The 18,394-nt window shown below is 48.7% G+C and overlaps 1 protein-coding gene and 1 pseudogene across 1 annotated transcript; both read left to right on the plus strand.

Annotated features, from left to right (window-relative positions):
* Positions 1-3,706: 3,706 nt before the first annotated feature.
* Positions 3,707-5,860, plus strand: LOC134368627 (PWWP domain-containing DNA repair factor 4-like; annotated as a pseudogene).
* A 7,461-nt stretch (positions 5,861-13,321) lies between these two features.
* Positions 13,322-18,156, plus strand: LOC134368628 (histone-lysine N-methyltransferase PRDM7-like). Its single transcript, XM_063085051.1, has 4 exons — positions 13,322-13,400; positions 13,612-13,883; positions 14,310-14,377; positions 17,973-18,156. Exons 1-4 carry the CDS (start codon positions 13,322-13,324, stop codon positions 18,154-18,156), a joined length of 603 nt encoding a protein of 200 aa, XP_062941121.1.
* The last annotated feature ends 238 nt before the right edge of the window (positions 18,157-18,394 follow it).

The following is an 18,394-nucleotide window of genomic DNA, read 5'->3' on the forward strand; positions in this document are numbered from 1 at the left end:
AGGGGGTGTTTCAGGGGACCTGGATGCTGAGTCTGTGTGTCCGAAGGGAGAAGAGGACCCGATGTCCCTTCCCTCCCCTTCCTCCCTGCCCCCAGTGCCCCCTCCCGGAGAACGCCCGTCCCGGCTCCACAGCTCATTCATTGAGTCCCCGCTTCGGGCACGTGTGACCGAGGGAGCTCGAGACCAACGTTCTGCCCCTGAGGACGAGTGAGTACTTCCTGGTGGGAAGAGCGAGGAGGACATTGTGATGACCTGCTGGTTGCTATGGCAACTGGGGCACGGCATTCTTTTCTGGCGGCAGAAACTCTTCACAGGACATTGCCGGACCGGAGACGTGGGAGCAGCGTACAGACAGCGAGACTAGTAGGTGTCTGCTGTCAGCCTGTGCGTGTGCGTGACTGTGTGCATGGCGTGCTGGCGTGTGTGCGTGCGAACTCCTTGGTTGGACTTCAGGGCTCAAGCCCCCTGCTTATCACAGGGGCTGGCAGCTCCTGGGGAAAGGGGGCCTGAGGAGACGGAGCAAGCACCCACCCCGCCATGGTCCTGAGGTGACACCCGCTGTGTGAGGGCACTGCCATCTGAGTGCTTCAAAGCAGAGGTCCCCCCCTAGTTCCAAACTTACCCCTCGGTTTCCCCACGGTTGTCACCTGTACCATTAGCGATGTGGCTGACTTTGGTCATTTGAATGTGGGTACTGTGTCGAGGATCATGGCTCATCTTATGGAAGGCGACAAGTCTAATTTCTTCTATTCCTGTGAAAAAAACTGAGGCAAATCACGATTCTTCAGTCTGTAATGGTGACGGTTACACCTGAAGTACAAAACGACCCCACTCGCCGCGTAGGCGTGACCTCTATTTGTAAAATGAATGAACAAAATAGTAGAAAAATGCAAAGGCATTCATTCACTCCCACCCAGTTATTCCACACAGGCCCTGCGACCCTATGAAACCTGCACACTTTCAGAGAAAAACGTGGGGACGTTGCTGGGGAGTGACTCTGGCAAAGGAAAGGTGCGAGAAGAGGCAAGAAGGTGTTTTCCTTATTTACAAAGCAGTCTTGTAAACCGTGCCTTTCTTACAGTAAAGGGATCTGCCAGCTCATCCTTTTATGGAAACCCACGTCTTGAGGAAGTTTTGAAACCCAACCCAGTAGCCGCACAGAAGCTCACTATGCTCATTCTTTTGTCATTTTGAAGATCATTTCGGATTTTTCCGTGTATACTTTCAAAACAGGGAACTAGATGGAGCTCAAAATAGCGTCCATCCTGGAAGCAAGTACAGGGGGAGGTGTACAGACAGTGAGCTGGATTGTGGGCGTCCACACCAGGCATCGTGGGTTTGTAACATCGGCGTGTACGTGGCTGTGAGCGGGCGTGAGTGTGTGTGACAGAGAGTGCGTGCTCGTGTTTTGGGGCGTGGGTGGTCACGCTGCAGGGCGCTCGATCACCCCTGTTTCCTGAGAAGGGCTGGCAGGTCCAACTGAGGGAAGACTGAAGAGGCCGAGTAACCTGTTATTCCTTCCCCCTGTAGTTGTGTGTCCTCAGGTGACCCTTGGGCTTAAGAGCCCAGCACCCTTGAGTACTCTAAAGCAGAGGGCACCAACCTGTGTGACCACGCACCCTCGTCCAAGGAAGACCGTGTGCAGACTGTCCCCAAGGTACGTGTATTTCGTCATCGTGACACATTTCCTGTTACATCGACCAGTGTGCATGAACAAAGACACACATATATGCATTTATGAAGGAAAGAAGTTTTGCATCAGAAAACAGAATTTGAAGTCAATACTGAACGAGCTAAAGTGTACAAAGGAGTCGTGACACTTATTTGGATGAAATATAGAGAAAACTAGGACATATGAACAAAGAACTTGGGTGGAAAGGTAGGAAGAGTAGGACGGATAGAACGGTAGCATCTTCGGCAGAACACATTTCTATACTGTCGGAAATTCCATGAGAGTTTGGAAATATCAGGAAAAGTTTGGCATAAAGAGATTCATGAAAATGACGTAGGAAAATGGGCATTCACTAGGAAATGTGTTCAATTATGCTCTCGTGTTAGCAACTGCAGTGTAACAGTAGTGCTCGCACGTGCACAGGGATGCATAGGGAATGCGCTGGAAGCACGTGCACCACCGTCTTCAGAGTGAGCATCTTTAAGGTGCTGCCCCCTCTGCACAGCCTTCTACGCATGACATGTTCTCTGCAAGCTCATTCAGTGTGCTTTGAGACTCAGAAAATCACAATCACACGAAAAACCCCATTTTTGTTACACACACACAGACGATCACAAACACACGACTAATGTTAAATCCATGTGTCCAAGGCAGACGCGATCCCAAAAGCAGTAGCTCCCCCTGTTCTGAAGCGGGAAGACATTAGCATACGCCAAGCAGCATACCGTGGAAACATTGCAGAATGCAAAAGGAGGAAAATAAACATGACATCTTCATCGTAGATGTGATTCAGATATCAGCTCTGTTTCAAAAAGGCGTGCATCCTAGAGTTGGGGAAGGGATCGCGATCATTGGATCCCCACTTAATTGACTTATGTTGCTTCCTCTTATGAATTTTCCAGATTATCATGAGAGGTCCGTAGGTCCTGGGTATCTACACGAGGTGCCATCTGATCCCTGAAGAACGGTGCCCTTCAGAGGCACGCAGCGGGGTAGAGGGTGTGCGGACAAGCAGTTGCAGTGTGAGAATCAACAGATCCAGCCCACAGAACCGGACCTGCCTCCATCCACGTGACGTTGGTAAGACGTCCCCATTCACTTGCACCCATCTCATGTTGACATTTTGGGGTGCAGTCACCTTTGCACCTCACTCTACACACAAGTGTCTTCATAACGAGCATCACAGCTTTGGGGTTGGGAGACAAGAGTTTTGCACAGTATAGAGGTGCAGGTCGCAGCCAATGACCAGTGCCTGCAGCAATCCCTACTAACGGTGACAGCCAGGAATCATCAGGATGACCTCATAGACCTCTGGATTCTAAGCTCATGCTCTTGAACATGGCGTTGGGCTGGATGCCCGTATTGGTATGTAGGAGATGACTTCAGGCTTCCTGGGGCGCACAGGGCAGCATCGGCACCCTAGGAAGGCGAAAAACGAACTAAGAATTCTCCTAGGTTGAAACGCGAGGATCCCAGAAGGCACAGTGTGTCTGAGAGAGAAATGGGATCCCTGACACGACCCCCACGTCCCCATGCAGATGCTCTTCCACATGCTGTCATTATAATTAGGGCACCATGGTGGCTTCGGAGTGTTATAAAACTCCTCCTGCACCTTCTGCATTGTTCCCGAAATGCTTGCCATTCATCTTCCCCTCTGTCTAAGGCCCGCTTTTCATAATACCTTGTTTTATCTCATCAATTCCTTGAGTGGAGCACTTCTAGTTTCACAAAAGGAATTCTTTCCTGATACGCGTCTTCTTTTCCATTTCCCTATCCCAGTCTCCTGCAGTTCCGTGCACTTACAACACGAGTGCAAGCAACTCAGGGAGAACCAGGTGGAGGAGGACAGCGCTCACCAGCTGAGAACGCTTTGCAGTCCAGGGGCACAGGAGGCCTCGTAGAGTAGGGGGTTGGGGGAAGACCTGACACAGCAGTGGCAATGACAGCCAGACACCTGCCTGTCTTCATCACCTCTTGTTAGATGAAAGAGTTAAAGTGAAAACCACAGACATAACGGCCCTAATTACGCCTGAAATGGAAGCCATCGGCTCCTCGGTAGGGTCACAGTGCAAGGTCGGTGCCCAGTGCAGGGTCGGTGCCCAGTGCAAGGTCGCTGTCCAGTGCAGGGTCGGTGCCCAGTGCAAGGTCGGTGCCCAGTGCAAGGTCGGTGTCCAGTGCAAGGTCGGTGCCCAGTGCAAGGTCGGTGCCCAGTGCAGGGTCAGTGCTCAGTGCAAGGTCGGTGTCCAGTGCAAGGTCGGTGCCCAGGGCAATTTTGGTGCCCAGTGCAAGGTCGGTGCCCTGGCGGGAGAGGAATGGGGGTGCAGAAGAGCCCTGAAAGTGGTGCTGGAGAAGTTGGATGAGGGAACAAAACTGGGCCGAGGAAGAAAACCAGATGACCAGGAGACCAGTCCGCCCTCCCTGAAGGTAGCTCCACATCCAGCCAGTTCACCACCTCGTAAAAAGTTTGGCAAACGCAAAGGGGTCGCTCGGAGGAGTGCTGGGAAGAGAGAAGACCCAGGATCACCGCCGGTTGGTGCAGAGAGTGAGGATGGCGTGTGCGGTGACAAATCACGGCTGCACACGACCTGTGCCCCTGCTCCAGCAGAAACGCAAATAAAGGCATCACGGAGGTCCAGCGCGTGCCACGGTTTCCCGACACTGTCGGGACACGAGGGTGGGAAAGAGGGCAAGGCTAAGGCACAGGCCTGCACGGTTACGTCCCGGCATCCCACAGTCCTGGAGGAGGGTGCATGTGCTAAACATGGACAGGGGGCCCCATCCCGGCCACCGGGTCTCACGCCCACTGTGCCCAAAGCTCTGAACGCAGAGGCACAGGACACCTGCCCAAAGGCTCTGGCTAGTCGCTCCACATGCTCTGCCTTGTCAGGGAATACTGAGGACCCTGGAGAGGGGGCCTCGAAGCCAGGCGTGGAAGGGGCGGCAGCTCCCTCCGGGTCTTCTGTGCCCTCCGGGTCCCCTGCCGTGAGGCCGCGTTACTCCCTCCGTCTGGCAGACCAAAGAAGGAAGCTGCAAGTGCTGGTTTCGTCGGAAGGGCTGCAAGAATGCCGACCTCCTGCTGACTCGAAGGCCAGCAACCCCATCCTCACAGTTGAAATGGCTGGCGGTAAACGAGGGGGACAACGTGCCAGCATGGCTCTGGCACAGGAGCCGCCTCCAATTGAAAGAGGAACGATGGTGTGGTTTCAATTTCAAGACCACCCATTCTGGCCGGCCGTGGTGAAGAGTGTCAGCGCGTCGGAGAAGACCGCACGGGTGCTCTTGATTGAGGCAGACCTGCGCCGGGAGAGCAGCGGCCTCCGAGTGCCCCTTCGAAGACTGAAGCACCTGGATTGCAGAGAGAAAGACAGACTCCTGCAGAGAGCCCGGAAAGTGCACGAGGAAGGGGTCAACTGGTGTTTCTCCCTCATCTCCCACTACACACGAGCCATCGGCCGGGGTTCCTTCGTGGGCTCTTTCCTGGACTATTATGCCGCCGACGTCAGCTACCCACCCAGGAAAGCCATCCAAGAGGGCCCGCTGGAGACTGACTTTCCAAAGGTGAACTATGCCGACCTGGAGGACTCTGAGGACGAGACCCCCCTGGGCGGGAAGAGGCCCTGCAAGAGGATTCTCCCCGACAGGATGAGGGCCGCTCGGGCCAGGACAACCGCGAGCTGGTGGACTTCATCGTGAAGAGAAGGGGGGCCGACCACCACCTCCTGGACATCTTGAAGGGCAGGAAACAGTCCAGGCGGCTGACGTTATTTCTGAATTCACCTAGGCACGCGCTCTGCGCAGAAACGTACCTGGAGGATGAGGACCAGTTGGATGTGTTGAGGAAACATCTACAAGAAATCTACACCCAAATGGACAACACCATGCGGACTCTCATAAGGGACGACAAAGTAAATTTTGTTCTGGAAGTTCTCCTGCCGGAAGCACTCATTTGTTCCATCGCAGCACTTGATGGGCTGGATTACCAGGGGGCAGAAGAGAAGGATCTGCGAGGGCCGCCCGTGCACTACCGTGAGAAAGAACTGTTTGACAGAAACATCTTAAAGAAAAGGAGAAAGAGGTCAGCAACCAGGAGGACGGCTAACTAGGTCTCCTCCTGTGCCCCTACAGCGACAGACCCTTTTTCTTCTATCTTATCGCCACATTCCCATACTCCTTCCAAAACGATTCTAAAAGGGAAGCAGAAAGTGAACGGGTCACCTGCACGTAGTCCACATGTGAGTGAATGAAATCCCCGTGTGCACTAAACCTTTGTCAGCCTTGTGCAAGGCACTCTTGACTCTGTTTCCCTGAAATTTCATCTACCACAGTAGCTCTCCGTCAACGGCCAAATGACTTCCTGAAACAGACAGGCTTCTGGCTGTCTTCAAAACTGAAGGCGACTGGATCCTCTCCCTAGAGCCATGTGCCCCACGCGCACGGCAGCTACCTCCCTGCATTCACAGTCCAGCCACTCTACACCTGTGAGCCAGGCTGACTGCGTAGGAGCCCATCTACTCTCATATAAGTTAGAGGAAAGCAAGCACTTTGTTCTGGACCCTGGACCCCCAAAACGGAGTCATTTGTCTCAAACCAACCGAGCTTCATCTTTGCCTTTATTCGTTGTCTAGCTCCAACAGGTTCCATCGGCACAAACGCAGACTGGCAAGTCATTCCAGGTGGCTGGAGCAGTAGATGGACCAAAACCAGGAATTTGAAAACAGGTTCTACAAACAGCCTCCATTTGGCTAAACATGACCCTCTCTGGAATATAATTAATTAGACACACTTAGTTGAAAGAGAACATGTGAAGCCCATGAATACTACCTTAAAACAAGGTGTGTTTTGAGAATACCTGTTGGGAAAGCTAGCTTAGTTTTTAAACTTCATGTGAAAATAAGCATTGAGGGCTTAACAGGAACCTGAGGACATTTCTAGTTTAGAGGAAGTCAGCTGCTCCCGTGAGACCATGCTGTGTGTTCACAGGCCCACGTGTTGCTGTCAAATTTGCAAATGACCTGTCTGGATTCACAATAAACCCATGGTGTCTGTTACCTTGAACTTCTGCTTCATCACACTTGAGATTATACCAGTTCGTACGGGGCATGTGCAAGAACATATATAAACGCACTTCCAAAGAAACCATGTTTTGGACATTATGGTGGTTGCTGCTGTCAGGGTTTAGAGCTGATTAGAAATGTTCTTCTCATTCTAAACAAATATTCACCCAGCTGAGCACGACTGGTGAGGATGGAGAATACTTGGAATACCGGGAACACGGGGAACACTGGGAGTACTACGAACACCAGGATCACTGGGAACACGGAACACGGGGAACACTGGGAGTACTATGAACACTGGGAACACTGGGAACACTGGGAATACTGGGAGTACTACGAACACCAAGATCACTGGGAACACTGGGAACACTGGGAGTACTACGAACACCAGGATCACGGGGAACACTGGGAACACTGGGAGTACTACAAACACCAGGATCACGGGGAACACTGGGAACACTGGGAGTACTACGAACACCAGGATCACGGGGAACACTGGGAATACTGGAAAAACCAGGAAATCTGGGAACACGGGGAACACTGGGAACGCAGGTACACGTGCAGGCTCTCCTCCCTCTGGTAAACCACTTGCTTTTGCTGATGGTGTGTCCAGCATGTGCGTGGAAGATCCCTTGCAGAGGGAGGAAACGTACACGTTGGTATCAGAAATGCCCCTGACGCTGGGGGTGGAATTCAAAGGTTCCGAGAGGGTTCTGCGTCCTCATCCTGCCTCGGCCACAGCCGTCTTCCGGCCCTGCCGTCCCTGCTGGGGCAGACAGGAAACCAGGAGAGCGCTCCGTATGGGGCGTCAAATGCCCACTTTTATGAGAACCTCAGGTGCACCACCTGCCTTGTGGCCGGAGAGCCACAAGTCACCCACCTGGCCTGCTGGGGAAGAGCCACAGGTGGTTCTGCAGGTGCCTGGAGCCCACCACGGCTTCACCACGAAACGCCCTCTAGTTCCCACCGCCCAACCCCACAGAGTGCACAGCTCCGAGAGTGAGCCCGTGTGTTAGTTAACAGTAACGTGTCACTACTGGCTGCTGGACAGTAACAAAGCACAGTTCAAAGCTGGCATTAGGGGCTGATGTCAGGCTGGTTCTCAAAGGCTCTGGGCTTCCTTTTGCTTGCTAATGACCTGAGGGCAGGCTGGCCAGCTGGTCAGAGGTCAGCAGCCCCAGAGGTCGGCGGCCTCACAGGTTGGTGGCTCCAGAGGCCAGGAATCCTACAGGCCGGTGGCCCCCGAGGCCAGTGCACTGTCTCGCTGGGTGCTGAACCGTCGTTGTCCTGAGACTTGGTGCCACATCCAAACCTGAGTGAGAGGTTTTGTCCTAATCTTCTGAAATGCAGGTGTTGTTGGCTCCCGTGAGGGTGTCCCGGGATGCGCAGACTTGGATCTCTATTCGGAGACGACACACGCACGCACCTTCCAGGTCCTCTCTGAGCACTCATGGTCCTGCACTTGGACTTCTCTGCCAGGTGGCCCAAAGCTTTCAGCACTGAGGCTGTCACCGGCCGTGCCCATCACGCTGCCTGGGCTGGATGGCGTTTGCCACCTCCTGGACCAGCCTTTTTGACGCTCCGTCAGGATCACTCAGCCAGGCTCTCTGCCTCAGCACGTGCCCTGACAGCGCTGAGAAATTGTCCCGGCTCTCCCACCCATGGATGCTTGCAGAGCCCCACCCTCCGTCCCCACTGGACGGCCTTCCTCTCCTCCTGCAGAAGCGTCCACGCAGCCAACTGCTCGGATGGGTCCAAGGCACTCTCCCGGATTTTCCCTTCGAGTTTGGTCCCTGTTGGAGGAATGGGACGGTTTTCCCCACTGCAGAGGCTCAGGGTTTGGGGCCACGCTGAGTCCCCGCATTTGCACCATCTCCCCCAGGGATGTCTCCCGTCACCTAGTGCGTCAAGCCTGCTGCTCCTCGGACTCTGAGACCTTTTGCATCTTGGACCCAGGAGGTAGTGGCATGGATATCAGTGTCCCCTCCTGCCAGCCTCCCCACAAGGGGGCCTCTTGCCTGCCCATGGGGCAGTCACTCACTGAGGTCTCTGCCTGACTTAGTAGAGATCTTCATCTTTGCTTCAGCTGACCAGGTCCTGGTCCTTTGCTGGCTGCAAAGCCCAGGACGACCACATGTCCGTCTCTGCCCCTCAGAGGATAGCAGTGCCCACATCCAGGACAGCCTTCCTGTGCTCCCAAAGTCCCTGGGTGACAGAGCAGAGCAGTAATTCAGGCAGAGCCAGAAGAGGGCTTCCTCCTGGGGGATGAGGGACAAGGGATCAAGCATCCAGTGGACAGAATAACCAGGGGATGAGATGCAAGACCAAGCACGCAGAGGAGAGAACGTTTAGGACAGTGTCCAGAGGACAAAGTGTCCCGGGAATGACGTGTCCAGTGGACACAGTGACCAGGGGACAGAGCTTCAGCCGAAGGAACATCCAGGACAGAGTGTCCATGGAACAAAGTGTCCACGAACGAAGTGTTCAGAGCATCCAGGGGACAGAGCATCCAGGGGACAGAGCATCCAGGGGCAAGAGCGTCCAGGGGACAGAGCGTCCAGGGGACACAGCAATCAGGGGAGGGAGTTTCCAAAGGAGAGAGTGTCCAGGGGGGTGCCATCCACGGGACAGAGCATCAGGGAACAAATGGTCCCAGGGACAGAACCTCTAGGGGAGAGATTGTCCAAGGGACAGAGCATCCAGGGGAGAGAGCATCCAGGGAGCAGAGTGTCCGGGGGCAGAGCATCCAGGGAACAGAGCGTCTATGTTCCTATGAATTCGATTACTTTAGATACCTCATGTAAGTGAACCATGCCATATTTGTCTTATAGTGACTGGCTTATTTAACTTAGCAAAATGTCTTCAAGATTTATCCGTGTGGCAGCATGTGACAGGGTTTCTTTATTTTATAAGGCTAAATAGTATTCCATTGTATTTATATACCAAATTTTCTTTATCCATTCATTTGTCGATGGATATTTAGGGTGCTTCCACCTCTTGGGGGGAATCTCTCTCTTCCTCTCCTTATAAAAGCACTAATCCCGTCATGAGGGCCGCACCCTCATGAACTCATCTAACCCTAATTACTTCCCTAAAGCTCCATCTCCAAATATTATCACACCAGGAATTAGGGTTTCAACATACGAATTTTGGAGGAAAAAAGTCCAGTCACAGCACCCAGTTTTTAACTGGGTTGTGTTTTTGTTGTTGAGTTGTAGGAGCTCCTTATGTATTCTAGGTATTAACTCCTTATCAGATATATGGATTGTAACTACTTTCTCTCATACTGTAGGTCGACTTTTCACTCCATTGATTGTCTCCTTTGGTACTCAGAAGTTTTTAAGTTTTATGTAGTCCTCTGTCTACTTTTGCTTTTGTCACTTATGCTTTTGGTGTCATTTCCAAGAAATCACGGCCAAATTCAATTTCTTGAGCTTTCCCCCATGTCTTCTTCTTGGGAGTTTTATACTTTTGGGTGTTACATTAAGGTCTTTAATCTATTTTGATGTGATTTTTGTATGTAGTGGAAGATAAGGGTCCATCTCCATTCTTTTGCATGTGGCGATCCAGTTTTCCCAATACCATCTCTTGAAGAGACTGACCTGTCCTCCACTGTGTGGTTTCGTTCAGCGTTTTTTTTCATGAAAGTTAAGCCAATTCATTTTTTAAAAATAAATGTAATAGATACTTTGTGAACACAAGATGAAGGAGAGATAAGGTTTGGTTTGGTTTGGTTTCATTTGTCACTCTCTGGTTCAGAATTCTCTGTCCCTAATGAGAATCTTCTGAGCTTAAAAATATTTACCAACTAAAACACTGATTTCTCATCACCTTTTAGTCAAACCTCATCGGGCGGCCTTCAGAGTGGAAAAGCGTAAACAACGGATGGTGAGTACCTGAGAAATCCTATTGTTAAGACAATCTTCCTCATGGAAGATCCAAACACACATGCGAGAAGGAGAACGAGCAGAGCATCCTGGGACTGCTGCCTCCCTTTTCTGATCACTTTAGCACAGTGTCTGATATCATCATTTTAAGAGTTAATAAGAGCAACAATAGCCACTACCACTTGTTTTATTTTTGCCATATTTCAGACGTTATTTTGAGCATTTTATATGAATAAACTCACTCAAACCCTCACAACAATCCTATGAAGTTGGTACTATAAGCATAAGCATTTTGTGGATGAGAAAACTGAGGTACAGAAATGTTTGATTATATGCTTGAGATCACAGTGAGCAGTGGTTCAGTCTAATCCAGTACTCCTTCCTTCTCTAAAGTACTTACAAGCTCATTCGAACTTTCATGTTCTATAAAGTTCATGCTGCCTTATGCGGACACCTCTACATTATTCATCTGACTGGTTATTTCAACCTAATTCTTCTCTGCTGTGCTAAGTGAGAGATATGCTAAGACCCTCTAAGGGAAGCTTGCAAATACACAGTCAATTTCTTCTGTGCACGGTCCCAGATGAAGACGGAGATAGTTCCTACTCTCTCATAAGGGACCCATTCAGATGTGAGAAAGCTGCTCCTAGCCCTGAGAAGTTTGAGGTTTGACTGAGAAACAACAGATAGGAAAATGACTTAGCACTTCATGTATTCTACACTGTCCAGAAGAAATGTATCCTGGTACTGATTTTAAACGCTCCTCCCTGTAGGAAGAAGTAACTGCTCGTTCCTCTGGGCCCGAATTAAGCAGATCTCATGCTGATTCAAATCATTTATTGAGCCTGCTGCTTCTGTCTTGGGAGCTCTTTGAGAGCGTGGTCCAGACCTGATTTTTCTCAGGAGTCCCAGGCCCAGCTGAGAGCCCCTGACGGCCCCGGAATGTTTTCTAAACGATTCCAAAGTTTACAAATTAAAATAGATGTAACAGGGTCAAGTAGTGCTGAAGATAATATCTTTGAATTAGATTTCAACTGTAGAGATGGTTGAGGAGGTAAATCGATGTCAGGACTATAAGAGAAATTACTCATCTCATGTTTGTACTGTGTTTAAGGCCTCACAAAACACTTGGTGAACATTATTACATTTCATGTTCACTATACCATTAAGAATTAGAATGGATGCCAATTTATGGATTGGGAAACTGAATAGAATTAGCTAATGGTACACCCTTACTTAAGCAGAATTGGTACAGGAACCAGTTAATTCAATTCCAAAGTTAAATATTCCTTCCAGGATATGGCAGTTTGCAACTCTTAGCATCACTTTCTTAGTTGTCTAGATACACTTATGCCACCTGTTTCTTCTCTTCCCAAACTCACTGTTCATTTTCCAGATGTGTTTTGTACCCTCTGTGCTTTTCTACATTTCTCCTTCCATCATATGTCTACTAGTTCATAGAAGATCCCCTCTTTTTCTCTATAAGCCCCTACCTCCTTCCTTCAGAGACCTTGTTGAGTCTCCAGCTTGTCTTCCAAAGTATTCTCCCTCCCTCGCACTCACTTATATTTAGAAAGTTGAAGGAAAAGAGCCTTCAGACATGAGTTCTAGTCCTAGATTGACTACCCCCTCAGGCCTTTCCCTTTCTCTCTGGTATTCAGACACTCCAGGATTTTCCAGGGATTGTTGAACCATTAACTAAAGTCATATATGTGAAAACAGGTTGCAAGCCCTAAGGCACTCAAGAAATCTATGTTGTCTTTTAATATGTGACTCTCACATTAAAGGAAATGTCCACGGCACCATTAAGTAATGAATCTAGAGTGAAGAAATTGTCAGAAACAACAGATTTACTAAACACAAGTGACTCAGAGCAGGCCCAGAACCGAGTGTCCCCTCCTGCAGAAGCAAGTACCTCTGGACTGCCCTCTGGACAAAAATTGGGTAAGAGAAAATAATTTGGGGACTTTAGTTCCTCTAGGTCCTTTAGAAAGGTCGATGAGTATGGTCTAGATATGTGGGGTAGACTTTCGATAGGCCTGGGCTTAACCTGGACTAAGCTGAGACCAGAAGTTAGATGTAGTATTGAATAACATGTAAGAACAAACACCAACTCTGAAGTCACACACTTGGGTTATAACCCATGCAGAATCATTAGCGCCTTGGGCAGACATTATAAATTCTCTGAGCTCCTTAATGCTAATCTGTATAATGAAGATAAACACATATAGCTCATATATTGCTTAAAAGCATTAAATTAAATATAAAAGACCTGATACATGCAAGGTGTCCAATAAATCCATCTGTGATAACAGAGACCACGTTTTCTTATTGTATATCCACGCCTTTGTTCAATGCCTAATATGTAATGCAGCCTCAACACATATTTTGTGAATAAATAAATGCATGAATTAACTGTCTTGTGAGTAGAAAGTTTGGGAGGTTAAACCTGATCCTGGGAATCCAGAAACGAAAATTGAATTATGCATCTGTAGTCAGTGTGGGTGTGGAGTCTTAGTCTCTCTGAAATAATAGGTAAGAGGTAGTGAAGGGGTGGGGAGCCAGAGTATGTAGAAGAAGAGACAATAATTTGATGGTAGGAGATTTCACATTTTCTGATGAAACGGGTACAAACACTCCAGACTCCTAAGTTCACTCACCTACTCTTCTCCAACTTAGAACTCAGGAGTGAGGAAACTGAAGCGAAGATGCATAGCCTGCAAGAAAGAAAGGGTCGTACATACGAAGAGGTCGAAGAGCCTTCGATCAAGGATGATGACTACTTATGTAAGTGACCCTTTTGGCCCACTCATGGAGAAGGCTATGTCCTGGTACAATAATGTCATCTTGTCGTTTGACCCCAAATCATTCGTTTACTCTGGTGGCTTGGGGTACAGGATTGAGGCTAAATTATGTAAGTGCTGGGCTCTTTCTGAAGCTCTTCATATCCAGGTACATGCACTATACTTTTCCTAATCCCTGCTGCTCTCGCCTCCAGTTTGTGAGCATTGCCAGAACAACTTCATCGACAGCTGTCCGGCTCATGGACCCCCTACATTTGTAAAAGACAATGAAGTAGCCATGGGGCATCCCAACCGCTCAGACCTCACTTTGCCCCCTGGGCTGAGAATTGGACCGTCGGGCATCCCCAAGGCCGGGCTTGGAGTATGGAATGAGGCATCCTATCTGCCGTTGGGTCTGCACTTTGGCCCCTATGAGGGCCGGATCACAGAGGATGAAGAGGCAGGCAACAATGGCTACTCCTGGCTGGTGAGAAGGGCCTATCTTACCCTGTCTTCTGGCTTCCTACATCCCTTCTGTGCCTTTGGTGGCATCCCCTTCTACATGCTGGACATCCCCTTCTACATGCTAGCACATGGATAGTGACAACATGGTTAGCTCTGTGTACTTAGTGGTCTTTGCATGAAACTGGAACTACTATTTAAAGGTCAGACGGTGAGCGGGAGAAAAGTGGCACAGAGAAAAAAAGTGCATTCTCCCTATGGGGCCTCAGCTCTGACTGGACAAACCAACTCTGACGTGTAGATGAGGCCAAGGAGCACAGCATGTGTCGCCATTGGCGGCTGAATCCATGCAGGCTCAAAATGCATTGATGACAGTAGAATAAAATCATTCTTCTGATTATTACCCGCCCCTCAACCCCTAGAAAGACTAACTTATTTTTCTGAAACTCAGATCAACAAGGGGAGAAACCGCTATGAGTATGTGGATGGAAAGGACAAATCTCGGGCCAACTGGATGAGGTAAGGCCAATAGGTTTCGGGTTCCAGCAAGGACACTCATCTCTCTCAAGCTCGGCTTCTTTCCTCCTCAGCATGCCCCCCTCAATGCTTTTCACACTCTCTGCTCCCCTTACAATGTTCTTTCATATTATGAACATCTAGGAAAAAAGAGATAAAATATAAATATTACCATTTTTTTAGTGAAAAAACTAAATCTCTATGATAGCCGAAATCGGGGCACCAGGGTAAACCCTGAGGAGCCTAGATTCATTGGGGACGCTGGATTCGCACTTTAATTTATCTAATCAGCATTTATTAAGCACTTACTATATTCTAGTTTAGAAAATGGAGTACATCACATGAACAGATCACACAACCCATGCCCTCGTGGAGGACTATCGCGGGCAGATGTGAAACATTTGATTATAGGAGAAGTACACAATGCCAAGACAAAATAAAACAAGGGACCTCTAATCTGTGAGGGCAGGAAATCTTGGCAGCTTCAGTGAAATTAAATCTGAAGCCTGAGAAGTGAGCTGCAGGGTGGTCACGGGCCTCTGTGCTGCATGGACCAGCTCTTTCCATGAGTGGCTCTCATTTTATTAGAAGATAAGAATATGAAGATGCTGTTATTATTCTGTGTTATCATGCTAAGACAAAGGGACCTCTAAGTTTCTATGGGAACCCAGGGAGGCAGGTGAATGGCACCTAGGTAAACTATGGGAGATTAGAGAAAGGTCTCTCAAAAGAAGATAGACGTGCGCTGAGTATAGAATGACGTGTGCTAATGCAGAAGCAGAGTACGTGATTGATCACACACCAAATTCTGTGTTATATGTAGAAATTGATTTAGAGTTTAGAGAAGTGAGAAGTCAGTGTTTTATAGCCAAGCAAGGTGGAAGTAAGTCTGGAATGGGGCTTTGAAGAATGGTTAATTAGTCAAGGGGGGAAAAGCATTCCAGGCAGGATGAGCACAGTGAGTAGGACTTGGAGAAAGAGGCTTAGTTATGAACAGCAGGTTCCTGGAGGAGGGTAACGGCATGGGCCGTCACAGCATGGGGGCCCTGACCATCTGGTGACAAGCCCAACATGGCCCTGACGGGTAGTGGAGACTCACTGGCTGTTATTTTCTGTCCCTTTGTCTGCCTCAACCCCAGATACGTGAACTGTGCCCGGGATGATGAGGAGCAGAACCTGGTGGCCCTTCAATACCACGGGCAGATCTTCTATCGAACTTGTCAGGTCATCAAGCCGGGCTGTGAACTGCTGGTCTGGTATGGGGACGAATATGGCCAGGAGCTGGGTATCATCTGCGACAAGGAGCAGGAGCGGAAGGACAAGCTCACGGCAGAGAGAGGTGGGCACCACTATTATTCTTTAAAAGGACAGAAAAGAAAGAATTCTCCTTGGGAATTTTCATGGTACAACTCTTAAGTAGAGTAAAATGCAGTCTAAAGTCAGAAAAATTCCAAATCACGTGCTTCTGAAATTAAGGATTCGTTTCATTTGCCTTTGACTCTTAGGGACGATTTATATTTTAACATTTTTGCTTTGATTTTATTTTTTAACTACTTTATATGCGAAATATATAACAACATATAGTCCTGACAGGGTTAGAGAGAAAGAACAAGTCTCAAGCACCTACCAGCTCTTTCATCAAGGTAGTTTCTTCTGGCTCTTTTAAGTATTTCTTAATTTCTTCCATATTTCTAAATAACATGCATATGTTGCTTTTCATTCAGTCATTCTTTCAATTAGTCATCATGTGAATTCCTACTCTGTAACAGACAATGTCCCAGGAACAAGAAATACAGACAGAACAAGATGATCAGAATAAGTGCTCTTGAGCAGCTGACACGTGAATTAGGGAAACACGCAGACACACACAGGCACGTGCATATCAGACAGTGCTTCGTGCTTTGAAGAAAACTAATCTGGAAAAGTGCCTAGAGATCATCATGAGGGGAAGGAGGGTGTGACAGGGGACGGTCATCAGTGGAGGGTCCTCTCAGGACATAACATTTGAGAGGTGCAGAGTTGTGAGCAAAAGACTCCAGGCAGAGGGAGCAGCTCGTGCAACAGCCCTGAGGCAGGAGAGAGTGAGGGTGTGGGTGGAATGGCTGAGACCACCAGGTGAAGGAAGCAGAGAAGGGAGCAGAGGTCAGAGAGACACAGAAGCCTGGACATGTAGTGCCCATGATTCCTGCCAAGACACCGGGGATTTTCCTGAGATGGAAAAAATTGTGGATTTTTGGTTAATTTTCAGAAAAAAATCTGCAGTGGGTAATCCCCTCAGAGGCCACATCAGCCTCCAGGTAAGAGAGGATGGTGCACTGGATAAAGGTGGGAGTCAGGAGGTAAGAAGTCTGATTAGCGATATATTTAAAACAACTTCTTATTAAATTTGAAATGGGCTAAGACTGAATGAAATAACTCAAGTAGGAATATTTGGTGTGTCGCCCAAGGAAGGACATATTTTCATTTTATGATTCGTGGGCACTGAGACAGAAGCAATCCGTAATCTAGTTTAGACAGCAGGAACCAGAGTCCTTTACTCAAGGGGGCCTGGACCACTCTGAATTCCACTTTCTGATGGAGACCCAGGTACAGAAGAGTCCTCAATTAAATGTCTTTACAATGAGGAAACTCAAATTCAGATTTACTCACACATGCTCTTTAACCACTACTCTACACTGCCTTCCACATTTGTGCATCTCCAGACGAAGTGGCTCCTGACTTAATAGATCCCTTTCCCCTCATAAGAAAAGTCACTAAGTATGAGTCCATCAGTATTAGTCCCTTTTCATGTTGCTATAACACAATACCTGAGACTGGGTAATTTATAAAGAACAGAGGTTTATTTGGCTTATGATTCTGGGACAGCTGCATCTGGCATGAACCTCAGGTTGCTTCTACTCATGGTGGAAAGTGGCAGGCAGTTGGTGGGTACAAGCAGCAAGAGGAAGCAAGAGAGAGAGAGGGGAGGTGTCAGGGTCTTTTAAACAACCAGCTCTCGTGGGAACTAATAGAGTGAGAACTCACTCACTACTGCCACCCCCCAGGTACAGCATTAATCCATTCATGAGGGATCTGCCCCCATGACTCAAACAGCTCCCAACACTGCCATATTGGGGATCAGATTTTCACATGAGTTTTGGGGGGACAGCACGTCCGAACTCTATCACCATGTATGTAATCCAGAGTGTTATTATATCTCAGTAGAATAAAATAGCTGCAGATGCTCTATGAGGAAAAGTGCCCAGGGAATCGGGGGAGAAGAGGATATGATATGACTCCGAAGACACTTGTAGTGTGTGGGGGAAAGTCACTGCTGTTCCTTCTGTATAAGGACTGAAGCTGCCTCTGATGCTACTGAAGGTCCCAAGTTTGGCTGATACACAGACAAGGCCTTTGATGTGGGTTTTCTGGATTTCGGAGGAAGGTGTAGTGAACAAAAATGGAATGGAGAATAGACTGTAAAGGAGCACTCGGTGGGAGACAGCAGGCGTTAACACATGAGGAATGATTAGTGGAGCAGGCCTTACCATACGACAGAGAGATGGCCCAGACAGTGTTGTCTACACCTCCCCTGACCAAAAACTTCCTCTTTCAGCAGAACCGAAGCCAGAGATCCACCCACGTTCTTCAAGGCCTCTGGCCTTCTCCAATCGAAAAGTCATCAGGAAACATGGGAAATGCAATTACCTCTCTCAGATCTTCGCAGCGACATCTGCAAGAAAACGTCTCCAGCCAGGCAATCTCTATCCAGTTGGTCGGAATCCGGAGCAGCAACGTTCTGATCCACACAGCTGGAAAGACGAGGGCGAAGGTCAAGAGGTCGAAGAAGGGTCCAACCCCTTATATAAAAGGGCAAAGCAGAGGAGGATTTCAAGCACATTTTCCAGCCCACCCAACGGCCAAGTGGGGAGTTCTAGAGAGAGTGAGATGGAACAAGAGTCCAAAACAGGCCAAAAAGTGAATCCAGAGGACACAGGCAAGTTATCTGTGGGGGTAAGAATCTCAAGAATTACAAAAGTC

Source organism: Cynocephalus volans, chromosome X (assembly GCF_027409185.1).
Source record: "Cynocephalus volans isolate mCynVol1 chromosome X, mCynVol1.pri, whole genome shotgun sequence".
Lineage (NCBI taxonomy): Eukaryota > Metazoa > Chordata > Mammalia > Dermoptera > Cynocephalidae > Cynocephalus > Cynocephalus volans.

Excerpts from the sequence above, each read along its gene's own strand:
- LOC134368628 (XM_063085051.1), top strand. The coding sequence starts at position 13,322 with ATGCATAGCCTGCAAGAAAGAAAGGGTCGTACATACGAAGAGGTCGAA. Across the intron at positions 13,884-14,309 it reads ACAATGGCTACTCCTGGCTG|ATCAACAAGGGGAGAAACCG; the intron begins GTGAGAAGGGCC and ends TCTGAAACTCAG. Across the intron at positions 14,378-17,972 it reads TCTCGGGCCAACTGGATGAG|AACCGAAGCCAGAGATCCAC; the intron begins GTAAGGCCAATA and ends CTCTTTCAGCAG.